Source organism: Sinocyclocheilus anshuiensis, unplaced genomic scaffold (genome assembly GCF_001515605.1).
Source record: "Sinocyclocheilus anshuiensis isolate Anshui unplaced genomic scaffold, SAMN03320099.WGS_v1.1 scaffold393, whole genome shotgun sequence".
NCBI lineage: Eukaryota > Metazoa > Chordata > Actinopteri > Cypriniformes > Cyprinidae > Sinocyclocheilus > Sinocyclocheilus anshuiensis.
This window is the reverse complement of record NW_015536501.1, coordinates 1,120,691-1,139,963: the sequence shown is the minus strand read 5'-3', so window position 1 is coordinate 1,139,963 and position 19,273 is coordinate 1,120,691. Positions and strand designations below refer to the sequence as shown.

The window sequence follows — 19,273 nt, the reverse complement described above, 5'->3', positions numbered from 1 at the left end:
AAGACCCCCTTTTCCATCAGTTGCTGCATGGACAGAAAGGCTGTAGGCTTCAACTCCTGAGAGAGATAAAAAAAGAGAGAGCGAGATATATATATATATATATAAATATATATAGAGATATATTTAACTCTGTAACATATATTTCTGATTTAACACTTATGCACTGTTGGGGTTGTAGAGAGACTGTTCACTTTAGCCGCATTCATCGTGAAACTTGCTAATTAGGGTGGCTGTGTACACACACTGCCAACACACATTTCAGTTCAAACAACTTGTAAAAGTGGATGTAGCATCCTATGACCCCTTTAAATAAGAACTACAATGCTAAAGTCTGTAGCAACTTATAATTTTAAAGTACACAACAGATTCAGAATTTACGTTTTATAGGTATGTTATAGAACAAAAACAAGAACTTGAAAAGTTATTTTCAAGTGCTAACCACAGAATAATGTAAAAATTGCTAACAAGTTGCTATAGATAAGGTTTATTACAGCTACCACAAAATGTGAGTGTATGTGCTTGATAAAGCAGTAAGGCATTTACCAACGTCTTAGTAACTTGTGTAGAACAAAACGTATCTGTAAGTAATACTAAATACAAAACTTGTTTTGTTTTTTTAGATTGATTTTTGGCATTTTGCCTTAATTTTGATGGGACAGTTAGTTGACAGGAAGCAAAGTGGGAGAGAGCGAGGGGGAGCATGATTGGGAAAGGTTCACAAGACGGGACGAGGCTATAGGTGCCGACTCCAAGTCAAAATTAACCAAAGTCTTGTTGGTTTGGAATGACATGAGGGTAGGTAAATGATGGCAGAATTTTCATTTTTGGGTGAACTTTCCCTTTACAATCACTTCTACGTGTGTTTAACCCACCTGTGATCATAATGACCCGTATACCAGCCTGTCTGCACATACGCACTGCATTCAGCACTTCCTTCCTGGGTGGATCTAACATTCCCACACAGCCTACGAATGTCAAGTCTGACTGTGAGAGACAAAAAAAAGTGTTATAAAAGTGTTAAAAAAGTTATAGCACTCAAATATACATTTTTAAATATTTTTTTGCTTCATGTACAATTCATTTCATATTAATTTGTCCTAAACTTATTCTCATGATTTCAGATTATTTATCGAACAAACGAACAAACTTGCTCACCTCATATTCTGTGAAGGCTGCAGAGTTCTCTAAATTCAGGGTTCGAGGGTCAGGGGGTGAATCTCTAGTTGCCATGGCAAGGCAGCGAAGTGTATCACGTCCTGAGGTCCACGAGCCAGGACTTGAACTCAGGACGCCCAAAGCACAACGGCGCTATATGTCAGCATGCTGCCCACAAGGCTATCGGCACCGACACAAAATTTTTTTTACTTAAAAATCTAAAATCACTATTGTAAAAACCACTATAGGACATTCCAGAGGGAACACGTAGCTTGAAATGCAGATTCTTCTCCAATCTAGGACAACAAACTGAACTGATCTATATCACACATGCACAACAATGATACAAGTGCCATTAGACATGCTTTGCTAAGTCTTTAGCCTACAGCTTGGTAACGTAACACCTTTATGGAGCCCAAATAATTACATTTGTTTGCTCAAATGTTTGTCTAGAGGCCATTGGTTGTAATGACAGCACTGTCACTATAAGAGCACTTGAGTCGTTTATCCAGGACTTTCCTGGACCATCTGTCAAAGGTGATAATGGTTGACGGTTAATTGCACCTCATGGCCCATTAGCTGCTCATAAAGGCAGGTGTGTAGTCCATGGATAGCTTTTACTGGGGTGCAGTGGTACAAACAGACCAGCAGATGTGACTCCTAACGGCTCCTATTTCCAGGCATTAATACAATTATGACCCTTTCCTGCCAAGAGCAACAAGATTACTCAGATTGAAAAGACAAAGATGCTAAAAGGGTTCTGATGGATCAAGCAAATGAAACATCCTGATATGCAAGTTACTGTAGCTTGGCGTGTCATGCTAATCATTTTTACAATTATTTTACATCCAATGCCAGTGTAAAATTCGCTCTCACGATGATAGGGTTCTTAGTGGTTGCTAAAGTGGTTAATGAGTAGTCATGTTGCTATATAGTTACTAGTCCATTTTTGAGAGTTCTGCATGATTGCTAAGCAGTTTCTAAGGAAAAAAAGAGTCCACCTCCATTTCTGAGAAGAAAAATAGATATTTTTGAGTGTTTTATTGTACTATCTATCTATCTATCTATCTATCTATTTTCAGATAATAGAAACACCTGAATAATTGAATATTGAGTTTGGTTTGGATTGTAAAATAGATTGCCATATTGGATTCAATCTACCGAAAAACTGCTTAGCATTAATCAAAGACTCTCACTGAAGCGTTTTAGCTGTCTTGTTTCACTGCCGCGAGAGTTTTTCCTCCTGATATACAGCCTGATGCTGCTGTGTTTGCTCTTGGTGTTGGCGTGGTTAATCGATGAGGGGCCGGCGGAGGGGAAAAACACTTTCTTCTCACCGTTAATCATGCGCTTAGCTCTCGCTCGAGCTTTCAATATGAGTGGACGGTTCGCATTTAAGTCAGCAACTTCTTATGTTCATCTGCTCTTCCAACAACCTCTGGCCTGCAAGGAGAGATGTTTGGTTCATCTGTCATTTATTTCCTACGTGCATGAGCTACATCTACAAATGCGAGATTATATTTTATATATAACATTTTTTATTTATATTCCCACAGGAAAGGCATTATCAGTCAGCTTATTGACAGCCTGAATATAAGTGCATGGCCACTGCCTTGAAATTCACATCAGGACATACATAATCACACAAGCATCAAAACTCTATTCAAAAACAAAATTTTACACTGTTCCATTCAATAAGTTGCCAATCCTGTCATATAAACCCTGTCGTTTGAGAGTCTAGCTTAAAATAATGAAGAAGCTACAGACATGCTATGCTTTGAAACTGGTGCTAACAGATTGTCAACCACCATGCTGATGCTAAACAGACATGCATATTCCAGCTGTTTCATATTAATACGTACTAAACATTCATTCACACTTGAGTTTAGTGTTTCGGGACACTGCAATCGCATCTTACGATCGTAACAGCAAGCAATAGTAACAGATTTCATTTGTAGCTTATTTTTAACATATAGAAATCTGTGTGACACCATCTTCTAAACAGGCACAAGATGACATTTTTAACCATAAGTTATTCATTTTTCCACAGTGAAAGAGAAAATGCAAGCCAGTCAGAACATATTTGATGTTTAAAGGTAAAGTGTGTAATTTCTGCACGACTAGTATTGCCAAACAGCATAAAATAACAACTGTTTTCAAACAGGTTTCCTAAACTTTTACTTCATCTTCCATTGGTCGAACAAACAGATGGTCCCGCCCCAAATTCAAGATACTGATCAAGCCAATACTGCTACACTGAGCAGGTCAGGATCAAATAGAGAAATGTTTTGAGAGTGAAATAGTGTTTATAATTTTCAGGGAACCGACCTACAAATGGCGTTTTTGAATCGCTGAGATACAAGAAAGTATCTGAACATCTTCAAAACAACAAAATTACACACTTCATTCTTAATAAAATATCCTATGAGAATCCTAATGAGATTTCATTGCTAGACTGCAGAAATAGAAACCAAGCAACGACGAAATGTCGCCAGGCTGGTTAGGACACGGTGCTGCGGATCATGTTTGAACATAAAAGGGGATAAACTCATACAAAAATAATAATAATTATAATAGTAATATAAAAACATAGTGTTTATATAATTTCATGTTTGTACAATTTAACTTCATTTACAAAGCCAACACTTGAAATTATATCTCCACCCCATTGACTTTGTTGGCATCGACGACCATTTTATCCTTCTGTGATGCTTTGCGAACATCTTATTTGTGAGGATCGATCCCTCTGAAGGACAAGCGATGAACAAAAAGTTTGATAGTTCCCTCTCTGTTGTGATCAGTCTTGTTTTAGAGTCTGCTGGTCCTCCTGCTTGCGTTTCTGAGCTAGAATGGCCCAGGCGGAACTCCTCAGTCTCTGAGCCTGCAGAGTTTACGAGTCAAAGGAAGCAGAAAGATGTAGAGAGATCCTCTATGAACATGGAGGTACAGGTGTTCTCTACTGTCAGCGTTTTTTGAAGGATCGTACAGTTTGTTGTGGGGGAACTGTCGGTGGGATGCAGGGTTCTTCAGGTCCAGACTCTCTTAAAAACACTGAGTCCGGCTCGGAGGAGCAGGTGGAACTCCGTTCATTCAGGATGACCTGAGAGTACATGGGCTCCAGGGGAACGGAGAGGTCCAGATACTCCTGCAAGGGAAACATACACGTTAATAAGTCAATCCCAGAATGCACTGCAATGAGAACAGTAGGGCTGCACGATAAATCGAAATGGAATCGAGATCGCGATTATCGCGAACGATTTCTTCGATTTCATAATCGCGCAATAAAATCGTCTGCGATTTTTTTGCGTAACTTGTCAGTGAACTACGGCTATGTGTAGTAAATTCTGCTCCATTTGAAAGCACGATATGATGATTTCCTGCTGATTACAGAACTGGCTTTTTAAACAAAATGCGCATGACAATCGCATTCGATTAATCGTGCAGCCCTAGAGAACAGTGAACATTTTCATCCAGGTTGGCATATGGAGCAGCATATTTGCACTTTGGACCCAAGCCTTAACAGAGTTGCTGGCCATGATGTGCAATTCACATTATTCACTTATGAGGATTCATTTTGAGTGGGATGCTGAATTAAAAGATAGCTACCTATGCAGTCTGCTGGTCTTACCTGATTGGATATCACGGACAGAGTGCGATCAAGGTCTTCTACCAGCTGTTTAAAAGTTGGCCTCTGTGTGGGAACCGCATGCCAGCAGTCTTTCATCATCAGGTATCTGGAAAAAATTAAATTGGATAATTGAGTCATTATGTGAAGACAACATGAAATAATTAATTTTTTGTATTAAATCCTACTGTGCACAATTCATCAGTGCATTTCAGTATAAAGAATAAAGTTTTAATTTCTGGTAAAATAAAGTGGAAAATATAGAATCTTTTAAACGGTATGATGCATTTTTGAGTGATTTATTTATTTAAATAACGATAATAAAAAAATACTAATTTAATTATATAATTACTTATACAATTTTCTTATTAATTATGCAGTCTGTTTCACTCAATATTTGTTTATTTTAATAATAATTAAGTAAAAATGATTATCGTTGTTTAAATACTTATCAAAATAAATGAATTACAAAGTCTGTTTCACTCAAAAATGTATTACATAATGTAAGTTAAATGCTTTTAAAAGATTTTATTTATTTTACTAAAGAAAAAGAAAAACTGTTGGAAATAAAATATTAAAATTAAAATAAAATACATATTATTACAAAAAACTAACAAACAAAAAATATATAGCATGTTTCACTTAAAAATGTGTCAAATTATGGAAGTTACATTTTTTGTGAATAAAAAGTTTTAAAGATTCTGTTGAATCAAATTAAAAGAATCATCTTGTAAGTCGCTAATTATAACATTTGAAAGGGCCATACATCTCCTGAGTGCAGGCTGAGGGTCTGTCCATGCGATGACCTTCTCGTAGCAACTTGAAGAGCTCTTCCACAGGCACTCCTGGATACGGCGAGCCCCCCAGAGTGAAGATCTCCCACAGAAGAACACCAAAAGACCATCTACAACAAGAGAACACTCAGTTAGTACCAAAACAACAGAAACAGAACTTCTATAAAATAAGAGCACTGATATGAAGATCAATGAAGTCATCTTACACGTCACTTTGATGTGTGTAAATCCTGTCAAACAAAGCCTCAGGTGCCATCCATTTGACAGGCAGCCGGCCCTGAAGAAGAAATAAAGACATACATTCACTTGTCATATATTGACTTTCGGATAATAAATAGGACTGTTTCAAGAACTGACTGCTTACATTTGTAGTCTTCTTGTAGTAATCTATGTGATGAACGTCCCGGGCCAGACCGAAGTCTGCTATCTTCATTACATTGTCCTCTGTTACAAGTACATTGCGTGCTGCCAAGTCTCTGTGGATACACTGTTGGGGAAAGCACACAGACCAAAAAATATTCATTTCAGCCCACATTTTGAAGACATTTTTTAATAAATCACAAAATACATCAACAATACCTTTTTGGATGCCAGGTACTCCATGCCACGAGCCACCTGGTAGGCACAGGAGACCAAGTCTTTAATGGACATGCTCTCCACAGGCACCTGGTCAGGATTGTAACAGTACTCCATGCCATGCGGCCGGCGGGCACGCAGATATTCCCGACCGAAGTCTGCTATCTTCATTACATTGTCCTCTGTTACAAGTACATTGCGTGCTGCCAAGTCTCTGTGGATACACTGTTGGGGAAAGCACACAGACCAAAAAATATTCATTTCAGCCCACATTTTGAAGACATTTTTTAATAAATCACAAAATACATCAACAATACCTTTTTGGATGCCAGGTACTCCATGCCACGAGCCACCTGGTAGGCACAGGAGACCAAGTCTTTAATGGACATGCTCTCCACAGGCACCTGGTCAGGATTGTAACAGTACTCCATGCCATGCGGCGGGCGGGCACGCAGATATTCCCGCAGGTTTCCTTTAGAGGCGTATTCCACGATGACATAAAGAGGGCCTGGATGAAGGAAATGAGAGTGTTTTGAGAGGGGAAATCCTTGCAGTGTGATCTAACACTGTGATTGTAAGAATCCTCAGATGGGCTCTTACCATCCTGGGTACAAGCTCCGAGCAGGTTGATGATGTTCTTGTGTTTTCCAATCATCTTCATCATCTCCATCTCTGAGATGAGGTCAGACAGGTCCTTCTCAGTGGCGTCAGCTAATGAAAACATGCAAAATGTTGATGAGGTCTGGTTCTACACGAGTAAACATCTGATAAATAACGTGGTTTGGTCTTAAAGCCCCCATGAAATCAAAATTGGAGTTTTATCACAAAGTCCATGTCTGTTGGATCTACATTCCAAAAAGTCATTTTCTAAATTTGACAGAAAATAAATACCTAAACCTTAAAACAAAGAGAACATATTGGGACAATTATTATTATTGCTAATTATATCCTTATTATTAAATATTATTGTTTAAAGGAACATATAAATATGATTATTCTAGAAATATATTTACATATATTTCCCCCCAATTCCTTATTCTTGTTTTAAGCATAAATTTAATACAATTTTGTGAGGTTTATCGTTAAAGCATATATATACATTTTTTTAAATGTACACAATTTTGCTGCTCAAGTAAATATATCTCAAGGATTTTACAGAAAACCAAGATGAAATATGAATTATGTTTAATAATATTTAATATTATTAATTTAATAATATCTATTTATTTACTTTTTTATTTATTTATTTTTTGCAGGATATGATATTGTGGTCACTCCTTCAATGTGAGTCTATGAAGTTTTTGTCGTCACTTCATCCAAAATCAGTCAGATCCCTTAGATCTTGTGTCAAACCATTTCATGGGGCCTTTAAGGCTTTTACTTTGCAAAACCACATACATTTCAGCATCTTCACAGCGACTTTAGTTATGCGGTTGGGCTTGTCTTTGTCCAGTCCAATGGCTTCGCCCATCACCACCTGCCCAAAGCAGCCCTCGCCCAGAGGTTTCCCAAGTACTAGTCTGTTACAAACAAAAACAAAATTGCAAAATGATGTCTAGGTTGACCCAATTACAGAAGAAAAGAAGCAAGAGAAGTTCAGATTTTGGATGAGCAATGTCTGTACCTCTCTCGGGGCACCTCCCAGCACGGGTCCTGGGTCAGCTCGTACTCAGACACCCCTGACAGCATTGGCGACCCGCTGGAGGAGAGTCGTGAAGGTCGGACCAACATCACACCAGAGTTCAGAGAGGAACTGGATTCCACCGACACCTGTAGAGCGATCAAGCAGAATGGGGGGTTTTAAGGGCCTTTAGAAGGATACAAGGGCCCTTCTTTGGACAGCATACATCAAAGCCCTTATCTGTTACCTGTCTGCGGAGAGGAATGCTTTTGGCCAGCTTATGGACGGCCAGCTGGCTGTTGAAGTCGCTCTTCTTGGAGGAGCTGCAGACTTTGACGATGGTGGCGATTCCTACCATGAGGACGATGAGGAAGAATCCAATGCAGTAGATCAGCACCTCCAGGTAGGACTGACTGGGGACTGCAGAGGGAGTGGTGGGGGCTTATGGGGCAAACAGAATGCTACGGTCAGTAACAAAAACTAGATTTATAAATCTTCTGAAGAATTCCTTATTTATTTTATGTAAATGTTATTTTAGCATTATTTTTTTAATTATTATAGTTTTTTATTAATATTTAAAATTAAATTTTATTGTTATATTTTCAGTTTTCATTTTAGTTTAATTTTTTTGTCATTTTGTTATGTGCTTTTGTCAGTTTTATTAGTTTTTATATTACTACTTATAGGTTTAATGTATTTTAATTTCAATATTAGTTTTAGTTAACTAAACTAACCCGGTTTCGTAAATAGTATTTTGTCTCAAAACAAGATTTTACTTGATTTACATTACAAGCTAAATTAAAAATATTACAAAAATATATTATATAAAATTAAAAAGACTTGTTTTCAACAGAAATTCTGTTTAACAGAAATTTAATTCAGAATTCTATTTATTTTAAGTATAAATATAAAAAAATATCGGTGAGGATTATATGGAAGCCAGGTTCCGCCACTGAATAAAACAAATAAAAAGGGTAATTGCGTAATTGGGTAATTGGTAATTAATCTAACAATTCTGGCATTTTTCTTGCAGTTGTGAGTTTATATCCTGCAAATATATACTCACAATTGCAAGAAAAGTAAAAATAAGTCACAATTCTGAGAAAAGAAGTCAGAATTGCAAGATGTAAACTCGTGAGAAGTCACAATTACCTTTTTTATTTTTTAGTCATTAGCAGAAACAGGCTTCCATAGGTTTATGCTTAACTTGATTCAAGATATTTTGCCTGGAAACAAACCTTATTTGACAAATTTTGCTTCTCAAGTAAATGTATCTTGCTTTGAGGACACTTATTTTTTTATTTTTAAACAAGACAAAAATACAGATATAATACTGATTCTTGCCATAGCAAACAGCACTAATAAGGCTAAATCCACTAGTACAGTGTCAACCGACATCAAGAACACCTCTGTTACAGCATTAAACAGTGCTTTGGACTGACACACACTGGTAGACGCTGGTGAAAGGCACACACACGTATCCACACATACACCCAGCTCTGTTTTATTTCAACCAGTGCATTTGACACTATTGGCACTGAGAAAAGAGCACAAGCTTCCTTTGTGGCCGCATAATGGCTCCTTTGTGGCGTAGTATTTCGCCCCACATTCTCCATTGGCGTGAGGCTGCAGTCATCCCATGCACAAGTATGAAATAAAACCATCCTGGCCAAATTGTCCTGGGAGGCCAAAGTGACACATGGCTACACCTGAATGGTTGTTATTAAATTAGAGCTTCATTCATATAGAGTTGAGTTGTTCTGCAATAGTATGCACTGGTTGAAATAAAACAAATTCTCCAACTAATTTTGTGATGCTTGATCATTAACAATTATTTTTCCCACAAGGAAACCCATATTAGTTAGTGATCAAGTTGATAATCTATCAGATTAGAGGAAGTGACATCAAGTGACAGCTGTCACAGTCACAAAACTCTGAAAATAGATGCCAATTTCATACATTAGTAAAAAAAAAAAAAAAAGTTTTAATGATGCAATGATAATGCAGCACCAAGTCACAGTAATTTCAGAATATATTCAAAGAACTATAACGCTGCTCCAGAATTATACTGGTACCTAGATCCCATTTTAAGGCATTATATTCATGCTCCACACAAAAAGTGATTCAAAAATTATTTAATCATTTTGTGGATGATTTTACTCAATATTTTTTGCAACATTTTGAGCAGAGGTTCTCAACCAGAGGGCCATGGGCGAATAGGGGGCTTAGTAAACTTCTAAGAGGCCTCGAGATGACTTTAAATGATTAATATAACACAAAACAAGCATTAAAATAAGCCCAAACAACAACAACAAAAAAGCTAATTCTTATTTTAATTCACCGCTCAATAATGTTTTTTTTTTTCTTTCGAAGACCCAGGTTTTGATACATGAGGTAGCCTATTTTAAAAAGTGACATTTCCAGGTCTAGAAATCACGTGTAAATTAATAAAGTCTTGAGCTTTAATTAATAAAACTCCATGGGCATTTTTATAATGAATATACACTTGTCTATGCCAAGCTAAAATATTTTATTGTGTAGAAATTGTGAGTAAAACATTTTTAGGAATTATAATTTTTAATCCTTATTGAGTAAATCATGAAAAACAGAAAAATCACGAAACCTCTGATTATTGTTGTGGACTAAGGGGAGTCAAAAAGGTTGAGAACCATTTGAGGAGATTATTGATTTGTCATCTTAGCAATATGCAAATCGAATCGCCATTCTGCTATTTGTGGGGCGCAGGAAGTCACAGTCTACGTCAAGCATTCCAAATAAGTCACTTGTGAGGATCAGTCACAGTTAGGATGCTGCCTTAGAAGACAACAAAGTAGCTCACTAGGTATTGGAACAGAACTTTTATGCAAAATGTTCTCATATCAGTCTGCTTACTCTCAAAATGAGCTAATTTAATCTGAATAAAGGTGACTTGATGTGCACTAACCACTCATTAAAACAACAAAGATAGCAGGTCAGAGCGAGAAAACGAGGTATTTAGAGAAAGGTAAGTAGGGGAGGTGAAACAGTGCCATAACTGGTGTCATTTGCCAGGTCAATGGGAAGTGAAAACCCCTGAGGGCACCTAAGTAAGATAATACCTATAGGGGAAGATGTCACTAAAATCCAAATGTTTGGTCTACTTGGCATGCTGGTGCCACGCATGGGTGGTTGTGCACCTGTGGACGGCCACACACGTTCCCGTGAAACACCTCGGCCTTTGTCAACGGTGCAAAATATACACCGGCTAAAGTGATAGCTGAGTAAACGCTCTTTGACTTAAACCTGGTTCACCTGAAACTGGCGAATGACACAAACAAATGGCCACTGTTGGGAGCGATGGATGAGAAGGAAAGGTCTAGAGAGGACAGGAAAGAGTTGCCGGATACCTTTGACAATGGTCAACCAAGCTGAATGATGGGAGATCCCAATTGAATTGCCCGCCAAGCAAGTATACACCCCAGCATCCTCAAAGGACACATTCCTCAACTGGAGCACCTCCATCTCCTTGTCGGTGGTGTTGAGGCCAGCCGTCTAGAAGAGAACGAGAAAAGCAGACCCGAGGCCCAAGATGTGAGGGAAAGGAGGAGGAAGCGGGACCACATTGAGCTTGGGAAATTTCGGAGAGTCGTTGCGTCTATCTGGTCACTTTAAAAACCAGTTAGATGCTCAGAAAACCACCTGAAACCTTTAGAGGGATCAAATATTGCTGCCCAGCACCATCACCTTCAATCTACCTCCACCCACATCAGGCAAGCCACATGGAGACTCTCTCCAGCAAGACCCAATCCATAGCGAGGGAGTTATCGCCATTGGTTGGGTCAACTGGGAATTTCCATGGCATCATGGGATAGGAAAACCCAAAGCATGAGAGAAACCCAAGGCTAAGACCTCTACGGAGATCACTTCAGACTATCCTTGGTCAAGTTACCTTGCATGTCATGTCTAAGGACAGTTAACCAGGCTGACTGATTGGCTTCTCCTATATAATTGGACACTTTGCATATATACTCGCCGCCCTCTTCTTCTGTGATATTGTAGAGCGTCAGCACCTGGGTGTCCGAGCTATTGACCCCCGAGTGCTGGAGATGACAAGAGACCAAATTCATCACATCGGATCCCAAACCAAGACATCCTAATATGTGTGGACCACTGATGAATCTGCTCCATGTAAGTCAGACTTAAGCAAACTGACTGCATTTCAATGTAAACCTTTACCTTTAGGATGCGTACGTAAGGGAGTCCATCAGGTCCCAATTTGCTTCCATTCACCAGTATGTGTTTGAGCCACTGAATGTGAGGCTGGGGATCGCTGAACACCTTGCAGACGAACTCTACGTCACTGCCGACCACAGCCGTTCGGTTTGCAGGAAGACCAGCGTACAGGATGGGCCTGTGAGGCGATCGCTCTGAAATATACATGTTTGTCAGATTTGGATTTAAGCGCAATATTTACTCCTAAACTGCCACTGGTTGATATTGAGAGATGACTGACCCACTACATCCAGCTGATAGGTGTGATTGATGCTTCCGTATTCGTTCTCCACAAGGCATGTGTAGTTGCCCTTGTCTGAGGGCACCACGGACTCCATGATTATGGTCCACATGTGTTCCCGCAGCTGAGAATGGAAGAAAATAAATATTCTTTAAAATGTATTCACGCAATATTTACTCCAAATACACTAAAATTAAAAACCAAATCTGCATAATCCATTCACAAATCTCTTATGTGAAATACATATATGTATTTTTGGCTTATTAATGGCTTAAAATGATTTATTTCAAATTAAAGAGACCATCATTTACCATACAGATTGTCTCTCAATGTTTAGTCCTTTTTACAATTTTTGGGCCTTGAAGGAACTGTATAATCATGAATCTTGAATCCATTTTTAAATCGGCAGCAAATCAAATGCCAAGCTCTAATCACTACGGCTAGCTATATGTAACCAGAGCGGTGATGTTTCCTGCACTTTTACATCAGGGTGAGTGTATTCAGGTGTCGGGTTCAGGGGTGTAGAGATTCAGGCTGTGATTTTGGCCTATTGTAAGCTGAGGTATCAGCTTTCGTTCACTCAGCTCAGGTGCAGAGCAAATGAGGGCTGTATGTCCCACATAACAGTGATATCAGTCAGGAACTGAAGTCTGCTCAGGTGCAAACGTACCTTGTAGCCCCCGATGCGCTGGTCTCTTTTGAACTCTTTTCCATTCTTGAGCCAGCGTAGTTTCGGCGTCGGGTTTCCCTCGGCCTGACATCGGAATTTCACCGTTTTGCTGGCCGGTACGGCATGAAGCTTTTTTTCCATCTTTTCAGGTTGGGCCCAATGAGGCACCATCGCTACAGAGGAAATATGTTATTAATAACGATGATGAACAATTCATCATTTGTTTTCCTTCCTGAAAAAGAGAGTGCATGCTTACGTAAGAGCTCCTGGCTACTTGATGGCTTGTTTTCTTCTGACGATGACTCATCGTCGTCCTCATCCTCAGAAGACGCTACTGCATGACCTGTGACAAAGTCGAAAGGATGTGTGTCAGAGAATACATTCATACAGCCGCCCATAAAGGTCAGAATATAGCATGAGTCCACAATTCATGGATGTCACAAATTCAGCAAAGCGCATGCAGATGTGGTTAGTTATTTGTCTGTTTGTCCACCTGCTAATGTCTTGGTTTACATCCAATAAGTTATAAGTGTTTGATTTTACCAGTCATGAAGCAAATAATAGCAGCAGGTTGAGAAAGGAGAGGCTTCCGATGCTTTTATTTCTGAAATTATTTATGTGTTCACAATATTCTGGTGATTTTGTATTCTTGCTTGATCTGAAAAGTGAACCAGGACAAAGTAACGCATCTGCCCTTCACAGAGCGGCGGACAGCGAGAGCGCATGAGTCACCGCAGGCTCCGCTCCAGTCGTGCCCACGCTCCCATCACACAGACGCAAACACACACACTCTAGGGAGCTGTCTAACAAATTCACCACTCAACGCCTGACACATTCCACAGCTGAAAGGAGAGAAATGGCCTCACAGTGTCTCAGTTGCTCATCTATAACAACAAAACAATCTCAAAAGGCAACTTAAACTAGTTTTTAACAATTTCAGAAGACAATACGTGGTGTTTGCCTATGCAAAACTTACCAGCGTGATACCAGGGGGTTGCTATGTGGTTGCTTTGATCATGTCTGGGTCATATTTTAACCATATTTTAAATTTAAAGGAAATAATTATCATATTTTTGGAAACAGAAAATGAAGCCTTAAGCATGAAGGTTTTTAGCATTCTAACATTATTTTCATGACAATTAAGCACATTATAATTAAGCAAATGACAGTAATGCAAAAAAAACATTTTGACTGGAATGTGAAAAAATGAATTTAAAAAATAATGATTTTAGATATTTGTAAAGTATGTATACATCAATATAGTATATGTTGTACTGCATTTAATTAATTACAAATAATTAAGAATAAATTAAAATGGAAACATTGCATGTATTTTAGGCATTACAGGAATGAAAATCCCATTTGCGAACAATAAGAATTAAAAAAACTAAATGTAAACTAAAAAGTACAATATCTGAATATTACATGGTGCACATTAGCGAAATTATATAGTTTATGCACATTTTCTTATCAAAATATGCACCTTAATTTAGCACATTTAAGTTTAATGCACATTTTGAGATTTTATGCACTTGGCATTCCCATTCATAGTTTTTTAAAGCAATATCCCAAAATTTATATAAATAATGTGGGTGGAAACATAGCTAATGCACTGTTAAAAACAATCTTTATTTGTTTAAAATATCAAGTCGAATCTCATAGATCATTAAAAAAAAAAAAAAGTTGAAATTGCTCAACTTATTTTTGTAAGTTAAAGTAATGTAAAAACAGAAGTTGCCATGACTTACTGAACATATATATATATTTTTTTTTTACAATTTGGCTGCAATCAGGCCAAAAGTGTCAAAAGATTCTCTATGATTTTCTGGTCTCTAAATATATTTCAGATTCCTCCTTCAATAGTAGTTAATATGACATTTTGTCACTTGTTTCCTTGTTTGTTTGCTTAGAAAAGTAGCAGAACAACTCTGTTTAACGAGCCAGATATAATTTATGTCCATAGCACAAACTGAGTCAATTGTGAAGAAATTTGCATTTCAAAAACAAAGCTCATCCCCTCTAAGCTCCCGCAAGACATACCTGTCACGTTAACGATGAAATAGGTAGAGTGGTTGCCGAACAAGCTCTGGACAGTGCAGGAGTAAAGCCCAGAGTCTGTCAGCTCCACTGACCCGATCTCCAGCTGGCCCCCGTTCACCCGCATGTGGTCTCCATTCAGCACTGCAGCGTGGTCTTTAGTCCAGATGACCGCTAGGCCTACGACTGGGGTCTCGTCTTGAGCCAAGCACTGCAGCACCAAACGCTCCCCGAGGAACAATGTGTACAGCTCCATTTTCACCTCTGTTCGGACTAGTGGCGGAATAGAAGACCAGCGAAGGTTTGGCAAAGGGGGTACTGGATCAAAATCCGATTTTTAAAACAACAAGTGTGAGACAAGACATGACTCTTGTCCAAAGAAAAGTGAAGAACTGCAAAACTTAAAGTTAAGGGCCATGACTAACAAAAGAGGGATGAGCAAAGCACCATGGAGAAAGAAGACTATGCAAGTGATGCCTCAAAAACTTAGAAAAATGAACGAATGAAACTATAAAAATATGGCAGAACCACCACCAACAAACGAAATAAAGAAAACTGTGAGACCACAAAATAAAAGATGAATACAAAAAAGATGAATATGGAAAATCATCTACATTTTGTGAGTCTCACGAAACCTGTCAAGATCACATTTGGCCATATTTTAACCTAAAATGAACGGAAAATAATTATTATAATTTGGACAAAGGAAATGAAGCCTTGAGCATTAATATTTTTCAATGATAACATTATTTATGACAATTAAGCACATTACACATTAAGTTTAATCTAATTACTGCAATGCAAAAAATATCTTTCTTTTGACTGGAATGTGAAAAAAATTGTTTAAATAATGATTTTAAAATATAGGAATATAATGTCTCCTCTTTGAGAATAATAAAAATTAGAATAAAAAAGGTAAAATATCTGAACATTACGAGAATAAGATTTTGATGGGAAAATGTGCTTATTTTTCATAAAAATAATGTCACAATGCACAAACCCGGAATAGTTGTATATTTTCTTAAATATACTGCAGCAAAATTTATTTATAAAATATAAATATAATAATTTCTTGTTTTCTTTAGTTTTTTTTTTTATTGTTTTTGAGCTGTAATGTGGTCTAGGCATGTTTTTGATGAGATTCACCCACAAATTCAATATTGCACACAACTCAAACACTTTGAATCTAAAACACAAGCCTGCTAGCAAGAAATGCGATACTTCCTTTACCAAACAGGGGAAGTTCTGTAGAAAAAATGAAACAGTTTAAAGATTAACCTCCAGTGGCCCATTACACTTATTAGGCCTGAGTTTCAGTACATATAAAACAAAAGGCCAAAAAAAACCTGACACCAGAACATACAGCTGTCCCATTCGAAGAGACCCCCCACCAACCTGAAGTCACCTTAATTGTCAAACAAACTAATCCGTCCCTTTTGTCCTCCGCAGTGTTTCCTGACAATGCGAGCGGATCCGTAAGAGACGGAAGGGGGAAAGAGAGCGCGTTTGGAGAGACGGAGAAGAGCATGTAACAGCAGGTTCCTCGGCTAGTTGTCATGGAGATCTCACTTGAGCCAAGTGGAGGTATTTCCTGGATCACAGGCCCCTTAATCCCGGCAGGGACGAGAGGGGGTTGGGATCAACTTTCCCTTCAGCCAATTTAACAAAAAAAGCAGGGAGAGCAGGAAACGCTGAGGCTGAGGGAGATGCTGGTCTTGAAAATAAAATGGATATCCTTCCATTCCCTTTATTTCCAATCATTCCCGTCACTTACTGGAGAAGAAACATGACGCGCACCCCTAAACCTCACATTTACAAGAAAAACCTCACTTATAACTGCAGTTAATAGGGCTGACAACTCCCAGCATGCCCTTTGATGCCTTTATACTCAAATTAAATGCCTGGCTGTGACTATTGTTGCAATAAATCCAGATAAGTTACTTTTAGAGGGGTCTAGCATTTAATAATTCTTCATAGAAAAGTGGTTTTGCTTTAAGTGGCAAAAAAAAGACAAAAATGTCCATAAAAAAACCATCAATGTTACCCTGCCTTTTATAAGCCCAACAATATGCAACATTAGGAGTTTGCTTTCTAAATTGCTCTTGAAATTCAATTGTTTCAGTGGCTGAACTGGTATTTAATAGTCTGGGTAGTACTTTTTTACTTTGTGTATGGTTTTTGAGGATGACGACATGTCAAGGAGCACGTCTTTGTTAGCATGTGCCTAATTAGCTAGCTTCTACCAAGCTCTGAACTAATTTGAAGCAAAATAATGTAGCATTTGATTTGTGCAAAAGTTTGGGGTTAGTAAGATTTTTAGTAAGAAGTCTCTCATAGTCACCAATGCTACATTTTTTAGCTGCGTTTCCATTACCCTTAAAATTCTGCAAACTGAAATAGCAAATTGAAAATACGTCCAATGGAAACACATCAACCTTCTGAAAAAACTATATAACGCAAAAAAAGTTTTACGCTCGTATGTGGTGGAATAAGGAATATTGCGCAAAACTGCAATGGAAACAGTTTTTTCGCATTTACAGGTTACCTGGTGTACATACAAGTCACATGATCATTCTTTAATGTACTATAATATTTCTTTGCCATTAACGCTTGGATAACCCCTTATTTACACTGCATTACGGCTCCTACACGGCCACCGGAGCGATTCAGAAGCATCCCAGAAGTGGCTCTCCGCACTCCTCTAAAGACACACATCTACAACTCCTTTGATTAAAAATAATGGCGAGTGCGGTGGCTGCGATATACGTGTACCTACCAACGTCACAGTCACTATATCGCGAGAGGAAAATATTACATTTTAGTCGCATAACATGGGTGAATGGAAACAGCGTCATTTCACAATAGTTTTTTTATCAACATTTATAAAATATCGCAAAAGTTTTGCGCAAATCTCTAATGGAAATGTTTTCAGGATTATTTGATGAATACAAAGTTCAGAAGAACAGCATGTATTTGAAACAGGAATGTTTTGTCAAATTACAAATGTTACTCTCACTTTTTATCAATTTAATTCATCCTTGCTGATTAAAAGTATTAATTTCTTAAAAAAATAAAATAAAATAAATCTTACTGACCAAATTTTTTTTTAACAGTAGTGCATGACTAGTTGCCATTTATTATTTGCATATATTATTTGTTTTTTTCTAGGCAATCCCATGCACACTTTCTTCCAAAACGGTTCACGTGGAGAATGTCCAGTTGGAATATCATACAAAGCTATTACACAGGCTTCAACTAAAAGGAGCTTTTTGCACATAAAACAGCACTGTGAATAAAAATGCAGTCAAATTTGATTCTCAACATGCAGAAATTCGAACCATTCCTCCGGTAAAATTTGAAGCAGTCGTCAACAAGGGGAGGAGCGCACCTCCTAAACAGCTGAATTGGAAGCACATTTTGTTTACAGAAGAAATTCTGTGGAAAAAACACTTGTTTATGACTGCTACAAAACAATCGAACTAAATTAAAACTCTTAAAATTTTCCACTAAACAGAAAGAATCTCAATATGCTCCTACATCATTCTTCCCAGTCTGACCGACCCAAAAACACAAGCATGATTTCATCAGCGAGCCGTACCAACGCACATCTGTGTGCTCGGATTCAGACCGCTCCAGACTGGCTTCTTGGAGAAGCAGGAGAGAATGTGTTTTCTCAGAGGGAGGTGGAGGCCTGACCCATTTGTCTTGGTCAGGCAGTCCAAGCTGAAGTGGACAACATCTGTTATCTCCTCGTTATTTATCCGCAACATTTTTAAAAGCCTAAAAGTCATTGCATTTCAGATCATTACGAGCCTTTTAATGAACTAAAGCTTCAATAAAACAAGCCTCGAATCCTTATAGCTGTCCGTCTCTCCGACCAGGATAGGTGCTAAGCTCTGGACTTGGCTGGGAATCAGTAGAGGAAGTCATAGCCTGGATGGATTGCTGCTGGGATTTCCTGCCTGTCTAGTAATTGTGCTGGGCACCGAGTCACTACAACTAGTGTTGTTTTTGGCGGCCTGTTTTAATTTTATATTATGGCGTTAACGCATTAATTGATTAACACCGACAATTATTTTATCGCGCATCAATGCTGTTTTTTTATTATTATGAAAGTCCGTTGCTCACTGGCTCTGAATACACATAGGTCACAGGAGGGGTGGGATGGTGATCAGTACTGGCTTGGGATGGGCGTCATTACGCGTCTTAACCAATGAATGAGAGCATTTGGGGTGGGCCTACTGCAGCAGCGCTCACACATGAACGCTCCCGATAAAATTATTTAGGCTAAGCATCAACATTC

At 38.2% G+C, this 19,273-nt stretch overlaps 1 protein-coding gene and 1 long non-coding RNA gene across 2 annotated transcripts in view; both read right to left on the bottom strand.

Annotated features, from left to right (window-relative positions):
• Positions 1-869: 869 nt before the first annotated feature.
• Positions 870-1,261, bottom strand: LOC107689333 (uncharacterized). The gene is made up of 2 exons (XR_001634323.1): positions 1,156-1,261; positions 870-984 (listed from the first exon to the last, which is right to left on the bottom strand). It is a non-coding gene; the product is annotated as an uncharacterized LOC107689333 (long non-coding RNA).
• Positions 1,262-2,709: 1,448 nt separating this feature from the next.
• LOC107689322 (fibroblast growth factor receptor 1-A-like) overlaps positions 2,710-19,273 on the bottom strand; it is a 25,425-nt gene continuing 8,861 nt past the window's right edge. The window contains exons 3-18 of the mRNA XM_016487274.1: positions 14,974-15,243; positions 13,190-13,276; positions 12,934-13,106; positions 12,264-12,387; positions 11,987-12,177; positions 11,158-11,302; positions 8,019-8,212; positions 7,775-7,920; positions 7,549-7,670; positions 6,751-6,861; positions 6,468-6,658; positions 5,939-6,061; positions 5,781-5,851; positions 5,547-5,684; positions 4,784-4,889; positions 2,710-4,300 (exon numbers count right to left, since the gene is read on the bottom strand). Of these exons, the coding sequence (XP_016342760.1) occupies positions 4,118-4,300; positions 4,784-4,889; positions 5,547-5,684; positions 5,781-5,851; positions 5,939-6,061; positions 6,468-6,658; positions 6,751-6,861; positions 7,549-7,670; positions 7,775-7,920; positions 8,019-8,212; positions 11,158-11,302; positions 11,987-12,177; positions 12,264-12,387; positions 12,934-13,106; positions 13,190-13,276; positions 14,974-15,243 (2,375 nt within the window). The 3' untranslated portion in view covers positions 2,710-4,117. The remainder of the gene's footprint in view (positions 4,301-4,783; positions 4,890-5,546; positions 5,685-5,780; positions 5,852-5,938; positions 6,062-6,467; positions 6,659-6,750; positions 6,862-7,548; positions 7,671-7,774; positions 7,921-8,018; positions 8,213-11,157; positions 11,303-11,986; positions 12,178-12,263; positions 12,388-12,933; positions 13,107-13,189; positions 13,277-14,973; positions 15,244-19,273) is intronic.